This window comes from Poromitra crassiceps, assembly GCF_964638095.1.
Source record: "Poromitra crassiceps genome assembly, chromosome: 1".
Lineage (NCBI taxonomy): Eukaryota > Metazoa > Chordata > Actinopteri > Beryciformes > Melamphaidae > Poromitra > Poromitra crassiceps.
This window is the reverse complement of record NC_139623.1, coordinates 63790360-63805779: the sequence shown is the minus strand read 5'-3', so window position 1 is coordinate 63805779 and position 15420 is coordinate 63790360. Positions and strand designations below refer to the sequence as shown.

General features: G+C 43.7%; 1 protein-coding gene across 1 annotated transcript in view; it reads left to right on the top strand.

Moving 5' to 3' along the window:
* Nucleotides 1–1703: 1703 nt before the first annotated feature.
* LOC310789985 (hepatitis A virus cellular receptor 2 homolog) overlaps nucleotides 1704–15420 on the top strand; it is a gene marked incomplete at both ends in the record, with an annotated part of 82570 nt that continues 68853 nt past the window's right edge. The window contains one exon of the mRNA XM_083651707.1: nucleotides 1704–1761. Coding sequence (XP_083507833.1) covers nucleotides 1704–1761 — 58 coding nt within the window. The remainder of the gene's footprint in view (nucleotides 1762–15420) is intronic.

Sequence of the window (15420 nt, the reverse complement as noted above, 5' to 3'; positions counted from 1 at the left end):
CTCATAAAACCTGGGTTGTAGGACAAACCTAATGTTTCCATTGTAGTCCTTGGTCTCTCCACAGATCAAGGACCATGCTATTTCCCCCAGGTTAGGTAACCCTAACTTTAACCTAACCTAACCTTAACTTTAACCTAACCATAACCTTAACTCATTGAGTGCCAATGACGTCTAAAGACGTCAATTCAAATAGTAACGTAGAGTGCCAATGACGTCTAAAGACGTCAATTGCGTTTTTTGACGGTGGGACGTGGATCAAAGCCTGATGCATCTCCTGTGAAAGTATGGTGGATGTTGAAGGTGTACAAGCTATTTTACGGACCCATTAGGTGGCAACAGTGCTCTCCAGATTAGAGAAAGGTGAGGAAAAACAGCAGAAGAAGCCCCGTGATGAAATGGAAACCGATGCTGGAGACAGAGCCGTATAGATTGCTCTGGCTGGAGCTAACGTTAGCTGCGAACAGCAGTCAATCCGCTCCCACAACTGAGCCCCTCTGTCTCTGCTGCAGAGTTTCTCCACACGATTAGCCGCCAGAAAAGCAGCACCCGACGCCGAAGGGCCAAACCATTCTCAGCAGTCCGGTTTGGCTTTTCGGTGTCGCGCTGGGAGCCGGCGCACAAAAACGGAGCGCTCCGAAAATAGACGCTGGGTGCGTGTTAGGCTGTGTGTTAGTGTGGGGATGAGTTTCTCCCAGCATCGCCGGCATGCAGGCTGTGTGTTGGTGTGGGGGTGAGTTTCTCCCAGCTCTGGCATGCAAGCTGTGTGTTGGTGTGGGGATGAGTTTATTCCAGCTCCATGCAGAGATTCGTCGCCTGACGCAGGTAGCAGAGATTCGAGCAGAGCCACCAGAGACACTCCCACGGAGGAGGAGGTTGCAGTTGAGGGGGGTGGGGCACGCAGGGCACCACACAACTACACCACGTCACTACATCAGAAAATATTAGCTTCAGAGTCAGTGATGTGCTTGAAATGCTTCATTTCACAAAAGGCTCATTATCTCAGCTTCTAATTTGAAACGTCTGTTTTTGGTGAAAACAACCTATCTTCTCCGGCTGATAACTAAAGAACGGAAAATGATATCAATAAACTTTTTTTTGCTGATGATACAATAGAGTCTCATCGTTCGTTGTGCGTGTTCGGTGTTTACATAGTAATATCACACAATATTCTGTGGGCCTCGAGAAATCACTGAAAACGCTCTGAAAGGGCTGGCACTGGGAGCATCCGTTTTCCAAAAGTGGCTGGCACTCAATGAGTTAACCTAACCTTAACCACTGACACAAAAATCACCTTTTTCACAGCTTCAGTCCCCAATTGACAAGCAGTCCCCATTTAACTGGTCTTAAGTCTGTCCCCCAATGTAGCTCACAAATACCACAAAGCATTCTCTCTCACTCTGACTCTGTTTCTCACAAACATCAACAAACTCTCTTTTTCTCTCACTCACTCACACGCACGCACGCACGCACGCACACACACACACACACACACACACACACACACACACACACACACACACACACACACACACACACACACACACACACACACACACACACACACACACACACACACACACACACACACACACACACTGTCTCTCACTTACTCGCCCCTCCCTCAGTGCCAGCCTACACACTGTCACAGTGTCCGCACGCCTACACCCCTGACTGGACAATAAACACACACACACACATACACGATGGCCGCGGTCTCTGCTGGTCTAATGCATTGGACCACCATCGTCTTCCTCCTGTCAGGTAAGACCAACTCACAGATTATTTTTGAGGAAAGCTACATTCTGAACACTTTTACTTCTACTTGAGTGAACTTTTACTTGACTGACTTTTGAATTCAGTTCTATTTATAGCTGCTGGGCAGCCAGAGTCTATCAGTCTGACCACTAATAAGACTCTAGGACATACGGCTGATATTTCGGGGTTTCCGGTGTAGAGCCGCCCGCGCCATGGCTTTCACTTCCGTGCACCGCGGTCATTGTTTACATTCCAATTGACGTGAGAATGGCATTGGAGTTCATCAATCAATACTTTTGGTAGGTGTTTTAGTTCCAGACAACATTTGGGCTAATCTCTGTAAACAGATAACTGCATATGAGGCGTCATCGGATTGTAAACAATGACGGAAGCGGAAGTCTTGGCACAGATGTCCGCTCTACACCGGAAACTAGGGGTCGACCGATATGGCTTTTTCATGGCCGATACCGATACCGATTATCGCGAGTCAAGCAGACCGATAACCGATATTTTGGAACCGATATATATTTGCAGTAAAATAGAAAATCTTGGTGTCAAAATTTTGAATAACACGACCGATTGTTAAAATGCATTTTCTTCAGTTTATCCAACTGCAATATTAATTGAAAATAGTCACACTATTAACATTAAGCAAAGTGGTGTGTGTGTGTGTGTGTGTGTGTGTGTGTGTGTGTGTGCTCAATATAGTGGAGACTTGGGCATATTATCAAGATAAAGCTGTGGACTTATACTTTTAACAAACTAACACCGACTCACTACAGTAACAAGATAATAGAGGGTTTCCCTCGCTTACACCTGATAACCTCACCCCCAGGCTCTCAAAGGAGAATACTGAAACAAACATGTTCATCCGTGCATCCTCCAAACAAACAGAGTCTGCTGACGAAATGTCTCCTCCTCGTTTATTCGGTTCCTTGTTTCATTCCAAACAAACAGAGTCCGCTCCGCTGACGAAATGTCTCGTCCTAGTTTATTCGATTCCTTGTTCCAGGCAGAGAACAGAAAAAAAGTCCGCTCTGCAGCTTGCCCAGACATGCCTGCCAATGTATTTTTCGGACACGCAGCGCGACTGGATCAATAAAACAGCTTCGCTACTGACAACAATGGCCATTTGATTCAAAAAGAGCTACGCTACACCGTGGACACGCTACTATGGTTTATGGAATTAAAAACTAGTGCCCCAATGCTTTGTGAGGTTACTGTAGGCTACTAGGCTATTGCCTTTTCAACAGCGGTGGTGATAAGTTTGCGTTGCACTTGCACAGCACTGCAGGCACCAACGTTACTCAAAGATATATTATGCTATCAGTACACAAATAATCTCTGTTATCTTGTTATCGTTATCACTGCAACAAAGTGCATGCGCGCATTTTCAATTAAACTGCTTCATCTCTCTCACTGATAGACAGACCTCTCCACACTCCACACTTTGCACTGTGCGAGGCAGCGCTTCATACGAATCGCTCATAAGATCGTGGTGTTTTTGCAATGTCAGCGTAGGTAATTATTATGTATATTAACTTTATTACAACTTTGGCATGGCAATATCTGCTGCTTTTCCTTAACACAGTGTGACTGTTAAGCCCTTTTCCCACATGCGCTTTGTACCGCAAAATGACCGGAACGTGGTCTAATGCCTGCATGTGAGAAAGGCGCCGTGCCGGTATAAGCGCGACCCCGTCGTCCCCGACATTTCACCAGTTTCGAGCCAGTCAGAAGAGCGGTATGCTCTTAACTCATTCAGGGCCAATGACGTCTTTGACGTGTTATCAGGAATAGCCCAGAGGGCCAATGACGTGTTTGATGTGTTTTTGTTTTTATTACTGCAGGGCGTAGTTCAAACACTTCCTCAGCCTGTGACATAGTATCAGGTCCCTAGCATCTAAGACAACACGTGAACAAACACATACCGCAGCTGTTGTTTTGAAATTGAGCAAGAGGAAAAGCAGAAAACGGATAAACGCTTCCTTGTGCACTATGTGCAGACAGGAGAAACGCCATTGAAACGCCTCTCGGCGCGCTGCAGGAGCTGGTCGCTTTCCTGTGTGCCAGCCGGAGAAAACGGGAGAAAGTAATCCAGAGATGCGTTTGATCATCGGAGGAATGAGGAAATGATCGATCAGAGGGCGGTGAGGACGTGTTGAATAGCCGAGGGGAAAACGGGAACGATCAAATAGCAGGGAGGATACAGGGAGACATGGACGAGGACGGGTGGACCAGAACAAAACAAAATAAACACACAAACAGCTAACAAGCCAGAAGCGGCAGTCACAGCAGCCCGCTGTCCGTTCTCAAGAGCTATTCAGTTGGTTCATGAAATCGCTGGGCTGCGTGCCCTCCAGTGTTGCTCCTGGCCAATCCCGGCGCCACAGGGCGTGGTTATTGCTTATCCTATGTGGGGTTAGAAATCACGCAACGAAGGGGGATCGTGTGTGTGTGTGTGTGTGTGTGTGTGTGTGTGTGTGTCTGTCTGTCTGTCTGTCTGTCTGTCTGTCTGTCTGTCTGTCGGTGTGTCTGTCTGTCTGTCTGTCTGTCTGTCTGTCTGTGTGTCTGTCTGCACACTCACTCACACTGCTGTATTGTTGAATGTAAAAAAAAAGCACTTCATGTGTATATATATATATATATATTTTTTTTTCATTTGTGTCATAACGAATAGTATTTACATGTCTGATGTCAATACAGTTCAAAATAAAAGAATTGAGAGCGAGTTCTGCTTGAGAATGTGTATTTTACAGAAATTGCCTTTTCTCCTGTTTGTCATCTCAGAGAGACCTTTTGGGTGAAAACAGGGTGTATATAAATGGATATAAGTAGAGTACAGAACATGCTAAAAGCTCACTTTTTTTTTTCCTGGTGAACCCAGAGACGTACATCTTAATTTTGAGGTATTGCAAATCACTCTGGTGCTAATAGATAATTTACTGTGGGTCTTGAAAGATGACCAACAATTATGAAAATCTTTGGCCTGTGCTAAATATTGGCAGTCCTAAACTGGCCATGAATGAGTTAAGGGGACGCAAGTGGAAACGGGTCCAGTCATTTTCTGCGACAGCGGTCCTTCAATCATGGGCGAGGAGTAGCCTACACACATTGCTTAATGTTCCAGCGGGCATAATCTAATCATTCGCGCACATTAAAGCAAACTGGCGAAATGATCTTGTGATAGCCTATTAAGAGCAGTATGTCAGCTTGCTGATTTCCGAAGGCAACCCCGGACACATCAAACGAAGCCAGTCTGTAAAAAGTGCTTCAACGCGACGCAGGTGAAAGGATAAACATCGAACCAGCAACTATTTCTCTCAGACACGGATCCCAACTTCTTCAAAGTGCATCATCTAATCATTCGCGCACATCAAAGCAAACTACTTTCACATTTCGCTTCGTGCATTTGCTTTCTCTACATACATACAAGCGTTGAGCAGCTTGCAAGCCTTTCTCGCTGTGTCTGTCCGTGGCTGCTGCTCTCGAGCAGAGAGGGGAGGGGGTAAATCGGCTGTGTTTATTACGCTGGCGGCTTGACGCTGCTCTTAAGTCAAACGAGTGTGATTTATTGTGTGACAACTGACAAGCGAACTTATTTCGAGTTTTGCCGACCCCCCAAATAAGCTCCCCCCTCCCCCCGCCCCCCCAACATACAGGCAAATTAGCTGATAGATTCCCACATGCGCGAGCCGAAGTGTGAAGGGAAATGTCCGATATTGACTTACAGGTAATTTTCCGGTACGCATGTGGGAAAACGGCTTTACAGTCACAGCCAACTAGTTGAGTCCGCTGCTCTCGCTACAGGCAGCCTCGCTCTGTCCCCCTAGGCTGCGCTGAACAGAGAGCACTGAGGTGAGGTGTCAAGATTTCATCTCTGAGCCCTCTGATAGGCTATTGCTTGATGTGTAACCAATCAGATAGCGCTGTGGGCGGGACATTGCTCCAGATCACACACAGAGGGAATTACTGTAGGAGAGGATTCTTCACGAGCGTCAAATGAGCAGGAATTTCACTTCCGGCCAGCAGGAATTTCACTCGGGTTTAATGATTTTGCCTTCAAAGTAAAAGCATGATAAAGTTCGTTTGTTTTAACCATAAAAATTGAAGTAGAAATGTAACTATGTCCAATATAATGAACATACGAACACTAAGATAAACCTCTAGTTTAATGTTTGAATGAAAATAGACATACTGTACAAAGGAGACCGTGTGTTATTTCTTGAAAGGCTTAACAGGGTGTGTCGCTAGCTCACACTGGTCAATAGAGGCTAGGCCTACCTCTCACCTGATTATGGCCTCTATAGGGAAGACATCAATAGAAGAGATTATCAAGCTATAGGCTAGGCTAGGTGACCCATTATGCAAAGCATGAACAATGTGGTCTTGTGAGAAGTAGGTAGCCTATTAAATGTTCTTTGTATCCTTCTTGGGACCACAGTGGAAATCAGTTGAACAACTGTCTGTGTTCTTTATCCTTGTACTACCTTTTGTCACATACTTTATGTAATACTATTGTACTAAATATAAATCAATCAATCAATCTATCAATCTATCTATCATAGGGAAGTCATCTTGAGGCTGGATGGGTGTCAATGTTTGTGTTTTGGACATGTATGTACAGTGTCAAGTGAGCAGGAATTTTATAGCTGCCCGCTCCCATTCAGAACACCATGAAAACGCTCCGATTCCAAATAAAGATTAAAAATCTAAAGTCAATTGTTCCAGGGTAAACTCACTTGATCCATGTAGAGACATAGCCCAGCTATCATAGCGAAGTCATCTTGAGGCTGGATGGGTGTCAATTTTTCTGTTTTGGACATGTATGTACAGTGTCAAGTGAGCAGGAATTTTATAGCTGTCCGCTCCCATTCAGAACACAATGAAAACGCTCCGATTTCGAATAAAGATTAAAAATCTAAAGTCAATTGTTCCAGGGCAAACTCACTTGATCCATGTAGAGACATAGCCCAGCTATCATAAGGAAGTCATCTTGAGGCTGGATGGGTGTCAATTTTTCTGTTTTGGACATGTATGTACAGTGTCAAGTGAGCAGGAATTTTATAGCTGTCCGCTCCCATTCAGAACACAATGAAAACGCTCTGATTTTGAATAAAGATTAAAAATCTAAAGTCAATTGTTCCAGGGCAAACTCACTTGATCCATGTAGAGACATAGCCCAGCTATCATAAGGAAGTCATTTTGAGGCTGGATGGGTGTCAATTTTTCTGTTTTGGACATGTATGTACAGTGTCAAGTGAGCAGGAATTTTATAGCTGTCCGCTCCCATTCAGAACACAATGAAAACGCTCCGATTTCGAATAAAGATTAAAAATCTAAAGTCAATTGTTCCAGGGCAAACTCACTTGATCCATGTAGAGACATAGCCCAGCTATCATAAGGAAGTCATTTTGAGGCTGGATGGGTGTCAATTTTTCTGTTTTGGACATGTATGTACAGTGTCAAGTGAGCAGGAATTTTATAGCTGCCCGCTCCCATTCAGAACACCATGAAAACGCTCCAATTTCGAATAAAGATTAAATTTCTAAAGTCAATTGTTCCAGGGCAAACTCACTTGATCCATGTAGAGACATAGCCCAGCTATCATAAGGAAGTCATCTTGAGGCTGGATGGGTGTCAATTTTTCTGTTTTGGACATGTATGTACAGTGTCAAGTGAGCAGGAATTTTATAGCTGTCCGCTCCCATTCAGAACACAATGAAAACGCTCTGATTTTGAATAAAGATTAAAAATCTAAAGTCAATTGTTCCAGGGCAAACTCACTTGATCCATGTAGAGACATAGCCCAGCTATCATAAGGAAGTCATTTTGAGGCTGGATGGGTGTCAATTTTTCTGTTTTGGACATGTATGTACAGTGTCAAGTGAGCAGGAATTTTATAGCTGTCCGCTCCCATTCAGAACACAATGAAAACGCTCCGATTTCGAATAAAGATTAAAAATCTAAAGTCAATTGTTCCAGGGCAAACTCACTTGATCCATGTAGAGACATAGCCCAGCTATCATAAGGAAGTCATTTTGAGGCTGGATGGGTGTCAATTTTTCTGTTTTGGACATGTATGTACAGTGTCAAGTGAGCAGGAATTTTATAGCTGCCCGCTCCCATTCAGAACACCATGAAAACGCTCCAATTTCGAATAAAGATTAAATTTCTAAAGTCAATTGTTCCAGGGCAAACTCACTTGATCCATGTAGAGACATAGCCCAGCTATCATAAGGAAGTCATCTTGAGGCTGGATGGGTGTCAATTTCTCTGTTTTGGACATGTATGTACAGTGTCAAGTGAGCAGGAATTTTATAGAACAATTGACTTTAGATTTTTAATCTTTATTCAAAATCGGAGCGTTTTCATTGTGTTCTGAATGGGAGCGGACAGCTATAAAATTCCTGCTCACTTGACACTGTACATACATGTCCAAAACAGAAAAATTGACACCCATCCAGCCTCAAGATGACTTCCTTATGATAGCTGGGCTATGTCTCTACATGGATCAAGTGAGTTTGCCCTGGAACAATTGACTTTAGATTTTTAATCTTTATTCAAAATTGGAGCGTTTTCATTGTGTTCTGAATGGGAGCGGACAGCTATAAAATTCCTGCTCACTTGACACTGTACATACATGTCCAAAACAGAAAAATTGACACCCATCCAGCCTCAAGATGACTTCCTTATGATAGCTGGGCTATGTCTCTACATGGATCAAGTGAGTTTGCCCTGGAACAATTGACTTTAGATTTTTAATCTTTATTCGAAATCGGAGCGTTTTCATTGTGTTCTGAATGGCAGCGGACAGCTATAAAATTCCTGCTCACTTGACACTGTACATACATGTCCAAAACAGAAAAATTGACACCCATCCAGCCTCAAGATGACTTCGCTATGATAGCTGGGCTATGTCTCTACATGGATCAAGTGAGTTTGCCCTGGAACAATTGACTTTAGATTTTTAATCTTTATTCGAAATCGGAGCGTTTTCATTGTGTTCTGAATGGGAGCGGACAGCTATAAAATTCCTGCTCACTTGACACTGTACATACATGTCCAAAACAGAAAAATTGACACCCATCCAGCCTCAAGATGACTTCGCTATGATAGCTGGGCTATGTCTCTACATGGATCAAGTGAGTTTGCCCTGGAACAATTGACTTTAGATTTTTAATCTTTATTCGAAATCGGAGCGTTTTCATTGTGTTCTGAATGGGAGCGGACAGCTATAAAATTCCTGCTCACTTGACACTGTACATACATGTCCAAAACAGAAAAATTGACACCCATCCAGCCTCAAGATGACTTCCTTATGATAGCTGGGCTATGTCTCTACATGGATCAAGTGAGTTTGCCCTGGAACAATTGACTTTAGATTTTTAATCTTTATTCGAAATCGGAGCGTTTTCATTGTGTTCTGAATGGGAGCGGACAGCTATAAAATTCCTGCTCACTTGACACTGTACATACATGTCCAAAACAGAAAAATTGACACCCATCCAGCCTCAAGATGACTTCGCTATGATAGCTGGGCTATGTCTCTACATGGATCAAGTGAGTTTGCCCTGGAACAATTGACTTTAGATTTTTAATCTTTATTCGAAATCGGAGCGTTTTCATTGTGTTCTGACTGATTGGAGCAAGCTTAATATAATAATATAGAAGTAGTTAGTACTACAATACCAAAGGATATATAGATATAAATGGAATATAACCTTTTCCATGTGTATTGTTATTCAATTTGTGTGATATCACTTAAATTTGTGTATTTTATCGAGTTTGAATGATCGCTTTTATTCTGAAAAATCCTGACCGGAAGTAAGAAATTCCTGCTCAGAAATTCCTGCTCATTTGACACTGGCGGATTCTTCCAGGTGCAGCAGCCGCAAATTAGCGCATTTTTTTATTAAATTATGATATCGGCAAACAGCCAATGAAAATGCCGATACAGATAATCGGCCATTATTTGCATTATCTTAAGGTAACCCCGAAATTACTACGTTGCTGACAGCACTTGAAGGCAACACCAGTGTTGCGCAATACATGGAACAGCATGGAGAAACACGTGAAAGAAAACGCTAATCGACGGAGCTCAACTTACGTTACCAAAAGCAATGCAGGGAAATTGATGGCATGGAAGCATTTCCACGATGTTTGGATTATGTAAAGAGTTCTGTTGACAACGGCTACCGCGGTCTTCACTTGAACTGAAGTCCCAGATGAGTTCAAGAGATAGGGGCTATTGGAAATAGACACGTCAATGGTAAGACTGAAATTGTGTTATATTTATACCGATTACGTGCGTAATGATTGTGTGTGACTATGTTTAATCAGCACCCGCCGTGGTGTGTGTAGTGTATTTGCAAGTTGTTGTAGTGTGTTTGGGATGTGGCTATGTTCAGGCTGGTCGTAGCCTATTTGCTGGGTTTGATAGAATTGCGTCGGTCAACGTCATCTTATTTGCAAGTGCATTGTTGCAGTGCCAAATGCCCCATTTAGTGTAACCATGGCATCTATTATTCAGGTGTGTGTGTGTGTGTGTGTGTGTGTGTGTGTGTGTGTGTGTGTGTGTGTGTGTGTGTGTGTGTGTGTGTGTGTGTGTGTGTGTGTGTGTGTGTGTGGGCTACAGGGTAGGTAGCCACGGCTGATTGCTGATTTTTGGTATCCTCCAAAAGGTGTGTGGGCTGACGGTGGCAGTTGATGGGAGTGAGGACCTTTGCACTAAAAAACATGCTGGACAGGAACTGTCACCGAATAATGGCCTGGTGCAGGTCGGTGCAAAAATAAATAAACGCCTGCAGCAAATAGCCGCCTGGTTCTTTTAAACGCCTGGGGTCCAAATCGATTTTGCGTATTAAACGCCCGGGCTACTATTTGGGGAAATACGGTAGTTACAGTTACTAGTTACTTCTCTCAAAAGGTAATTTAATTACTTTAAAGTTACCAGTTACTTCAAAGTAATTAGTTAGTAGGGAAAGTAACTTTTGCGTTACTTTTAAAAGTCCGCTTCGATTGTTATTAATGCACACATTATGTTAGTGTTGCTGTGCCACAGTGTGGCATTGAACCTTCGCTTATAGAGAGCCGCAGGGATGACGTATTTTTGTAGGCTGAATGCGGAAGTCCCGAACTTCCTGGTTCAACACTGTTTCTGTCTATGGGATTTTTGAATGGGTTTTTGGCGCGATGCTTCAAATAAGGTCTCTGGGCAACGCAAGATTAATTAAACGCGAACCAGAGTTCCGTCGGATAATCTTCACACATGAGGACCACTTTCATGAGTTTTGAAGCGTAAATGCGAGCCCTAGAAGTAAAATGCTCGAGCTAAGCTAATCCAGAACTACACACTGTCGCATAGGCTTCCACGTCACGTCAGCACTCAACCTGGACTGTTGTTGATGTGTGCACTGATTACCTCGGGCTGAACGGGGCTGAACCAGGTGAGGGAAAGAGAATTTCCGTGTTCGCCCTTTGAAGTGGTGACGTTATTGACGTATATATCCCCATCGACTCAAAAGTGTAGTCTCATTTAGCCGTTTGCTAGCTAGCCGTCCTTTTAACGGCAAGTAAAAGCTTCAAAACTCGTAAAAGTGGTCCTCGTGTGTGAAGATGATGTTACTAAACACTGGTTCGCGTTTGATTAAGCCAGCGTTGCCCAGAGAGATTATTAGAAGCATCGCGCCAAAAACCCATTCAAAACTCCCATAGGCGAAAACTGTGTAGAACCAGGGCTGTTAGCATCGATCATTTCCGGACTCGTTACTGCGGCTCTCTATTGGGGAGGCTTATAGCCTATCAAGGTCATTAGCCTCTGGGGCTCTGGCTGCAGCTCTCTCCCCGGACTAGGTCTGAGGATCAGAAACTGGGTAATCCTCTGAAGTTGTCCGTTATTTTCATGTCCTAAAGTAACTAGTAACTAGCCCAGTTACTATTTTAGTAACTGTAAATGAGTTACTGAATTTGAAAAAGTAATTAGTTAGATTACTAGTTACTGAAAAAAGTAGTTAAGTTACAGTAACTAGTTACTTAGTAACTAGTTACTCCCAACACTGGTGAGGGGGGAGGGGGGGGCGGTGGAGCAGCTCCGAGCGAGGCGCTGAAGGGGGGGAGGGACCGGTGGAGCAGCTCCGAGCGAGGCGCTGAAGGGGGGGGAGGGGCCGGTGGAGCAGCACCGAGCGAGGCGCTGAAGGGGGGGGAGGGGCCGGTGGAGCAGCTCCGAGCGAGGCGCTGAAGGGGGGGGAGGGGCCGGTGGAGCAGCTCCGAGTGAGGCGCTGAAGGGGGGGGGGAGGGGCCGGTGGAGCAGCTCCGAGCGAGGCGCTGAAGGGGGGGAGGGCTTCTTGTGTGACTGAAGGGCAGAGAGGGCTTCTTGTGTGACTGAAGGGCAGAGAGGGCTTCTTGTGTGACTGAAGGGCAGAGAGGGCTTCTTGTGTGACTGAAGGGCAGAGAGGGCTTCTTGTGTGAACGGTTAAGCGTGAGCTCAGGTTCAGCGTGCCTCAAGCTTCAGCTCTGCTTATGTTAAGTGTCTGGTGTGAACAAAGGCTTAGTCATCAGACTGATAGAAATTAGCCTATTTCACAAAGCAGCCATTTTGTGTTTAAAATGCAGGAAGTAACACAATATAAAAATTAGATGGCATGCACTCAAACAACGTACATTGATAAGAAGTGACACTCAATAGATCGCTCGATTGCAACATCAGCACGCAGCAGCAGAGCTACGCCTCCGCCATTTTGGCCCCTAAGGAGACTACTTAAAGGGGGACTTACCCCCCCCCCCCCCCCCCGAGATATGTGACAAAACAGCATGCTGCTTGATTTGAAAAAACCTATGGTAAAAACCAAGAAATTGACGTCTCCTCTTGTCTCAATACTTTTTGTCTGTGGTAGGAAAAGGAGAAAAAAAAATCGGAAAACGACGCCATGACAGTTTGCCCACCGCCTAAAAAAAAAGTTATATGTATGAGAGCTGCAATATCTTTATAAATATCAACAACTAGCCAACGCTGGTGGCCTGTATGGAAACAGCGTTGCTCAAAATTGTTACTGAAAACTTAATCAATTTGGTCATTCAGTGGCGAACTAGAAACTGCCATTGACTCCCATGCATGTAAGTATCATTAAAAGAGCCTGCTGACGTGAGCCTGGTTATCGCCGGCCGCAGCACAGCACAACAGTCAGGACAAACCCTCCGCTCTCAACACGTTCTAATGTAATCACAATGGGAGATTTCTGCACGTTATTAACTTGTCCAACTTATCCTCTAGAACTCTATGCAGTCAGTTTTTAATTTTTGTTTCTCCCTTTTTCGTGATTCTTGTCAAAAGGTGTAGTGCGCCATCACCCACACATCACATCACCATCTGCTTTTTCCTTGTCTCGAGCGCGAGACCAGAGAAATCTCCCTGCTGTCGCCTGTCCCCACATGCCGCGCCACCTGGCATGCAAATCTACTCTGTGCTCAGGCCCATAAGAGTAGCATTATATGTAGGTAGACAGGCACAATGACCGATGAATAAAAACTTGTTACCGTAGTAAGTTGTTACCATAGTTTTGCACCGCTGTCAGTCAGAAGCTGTAATTAATCGTCCTACCTGTCCGTCATGCAGTGCTGTGGGGGGATGAAATCAATCCTTTCCAGTCTGTCCAGACTTAATACCGATCTAATCTCAATATGAGATGCAGGGAAATATATTAAATTATTATTTTATTATTTTCATTATTCAGTTTTAACCATCAATAATTGTTCCTTTTCTCATTATTTCATTTCTCAGAGTAAATACTGTATATTTATTTTGAGATTTTTGTCAATTATTTGTGCTGTTATGGTTATTATTAGCCTAGTTACTCACTTCTACATTAGCTTAGATTGTGTTACTTATGGATGGCATGGAATTATAGTGAAAATAGATTATCCCCCCTTTTTGCTGGGGACCCCACTTTGAAAACCACTGGCTTAGGCTACTGTTGCGAGAAGGTTTCAGGATTTATCTCTATGCATTAGGCTGTGATTACTATTTATAGAAATCGATAGATAAATAGATAAATCTATTTAGATATAAATAGATTCATGATAACGTATATTATGGTATACAGCCTACCTGTGACATCAATGTTTTGATTAATCTGTCTAAATGTAGCCTATTACTGCATGACTGATCCTATGATGTCATTGTAATCACACTCAGGTGTGTGTTTCACAGGACAGGTGTTGTCCATTCAATCAGCCCACCTGTCTTTATACTGGCTGTCTTGCACTGTGTTTTTATGAGACTTGACAAAGTCTACGGCCGATACTGTTGTCAAACAGCGTTAAATTACACTTTATTGCATCTGGAACCAGAGTGTGCCTTCCCCTGCACTATCAACATACTCGTTTAGTTACATTCCAATTCATCAACTTTGGAGCGTTATTTACACCCCCTTCCCGACATGCTAGGTTGACATGCTTCGTCCCAATCGATTCCTTATTTCTTCTACTTTCATATGGTATAAAGATCACCACTCACGCTTTAAAAACGAGCTCGCAGTCAGCGATGGATTTACGGGCCAAATTCAGTTTAAAAATGTGGGAATTTAAGGTTGCGGTTTTTATTAGGAAATATGACGGCATGAAACATAAATACGAAAAAAATAGCGCTGCTCGGCGAACCATTTCACAATGGCATAACCGACATTTACAAATTTACATTGGAAAATTTTGGTTAATTTGAAATGTTGATATGCTACGTATTTTGGTTCACAAACGTTGAATGTCATATATAGGCCTATCTGTGGTTTGCAGAAACTGACAACATTTTATACTGGTGACATGTTGGTCTATCACTGTGGCTCTTTAAATGTGATTTTTTTGTGTGTTAAAATAAGTGTTATAGCTCTACATTCCGATAGCCATCACTGATATATAGTCTCACTTGCCAGACTATCTCTGTTTTGCGCTGTACCCGTGCAGGAGAGAGTCTGGCTCCTCTTACTCTCACTCTGGTCTAGCGGGTAAAAAGGCTCTGTTATCTTTACAACATCCACCAAAAGTACCAAGCAGGTCTGCTTTATTGCACAATCCAAATCTTCGTCAAAACTTGCCACTTTCAGTGTGTAGCTATGCTAGCTTGTAGTTTTTTTTAACAGCGGTGGAGGCATTTGAGATGGTCGGAGCCAATAGCAGAGCTTAGACCCGAAGCCTGCTTCCATTAGTCTGGGGCCAAAAACCCTGTTCCGTGTCATCCGGCACACCACGACATCCGCCAGGAACCAAAGTGTAGCAAATTCCGCTCAATCCTTGCGTTCTGTTCAGAATACATGGGAGATGTGAGTATCTAGCTACCCAAAAAGCTAAAAAACAAACAAACAAACAGCTAAAACCAAATAAGGGCATCGCCGTCTGACACACCGGTCAAAATGGTCAAATGGGGAAACGAAAACACTGTGGCACACAAAGCGGAACGACCACCGGAACACAGGGCGGGTCTTCCTTCTTGTAGTAATGGTACCAGGCTCTCTCCTTTGAGAGAGCCTATAGAGCCTGGTGGCACGAGGTTATGCTTCCATTGAGTCAGACTCTCACTGATATAGGGTTTGGTCACTGACCTAGGTATCCCAGTGCCTCCGCTCTGCAGTAAACAGAAAATAAATTTGTGGAATCCTCTCTCCTGATTGGATA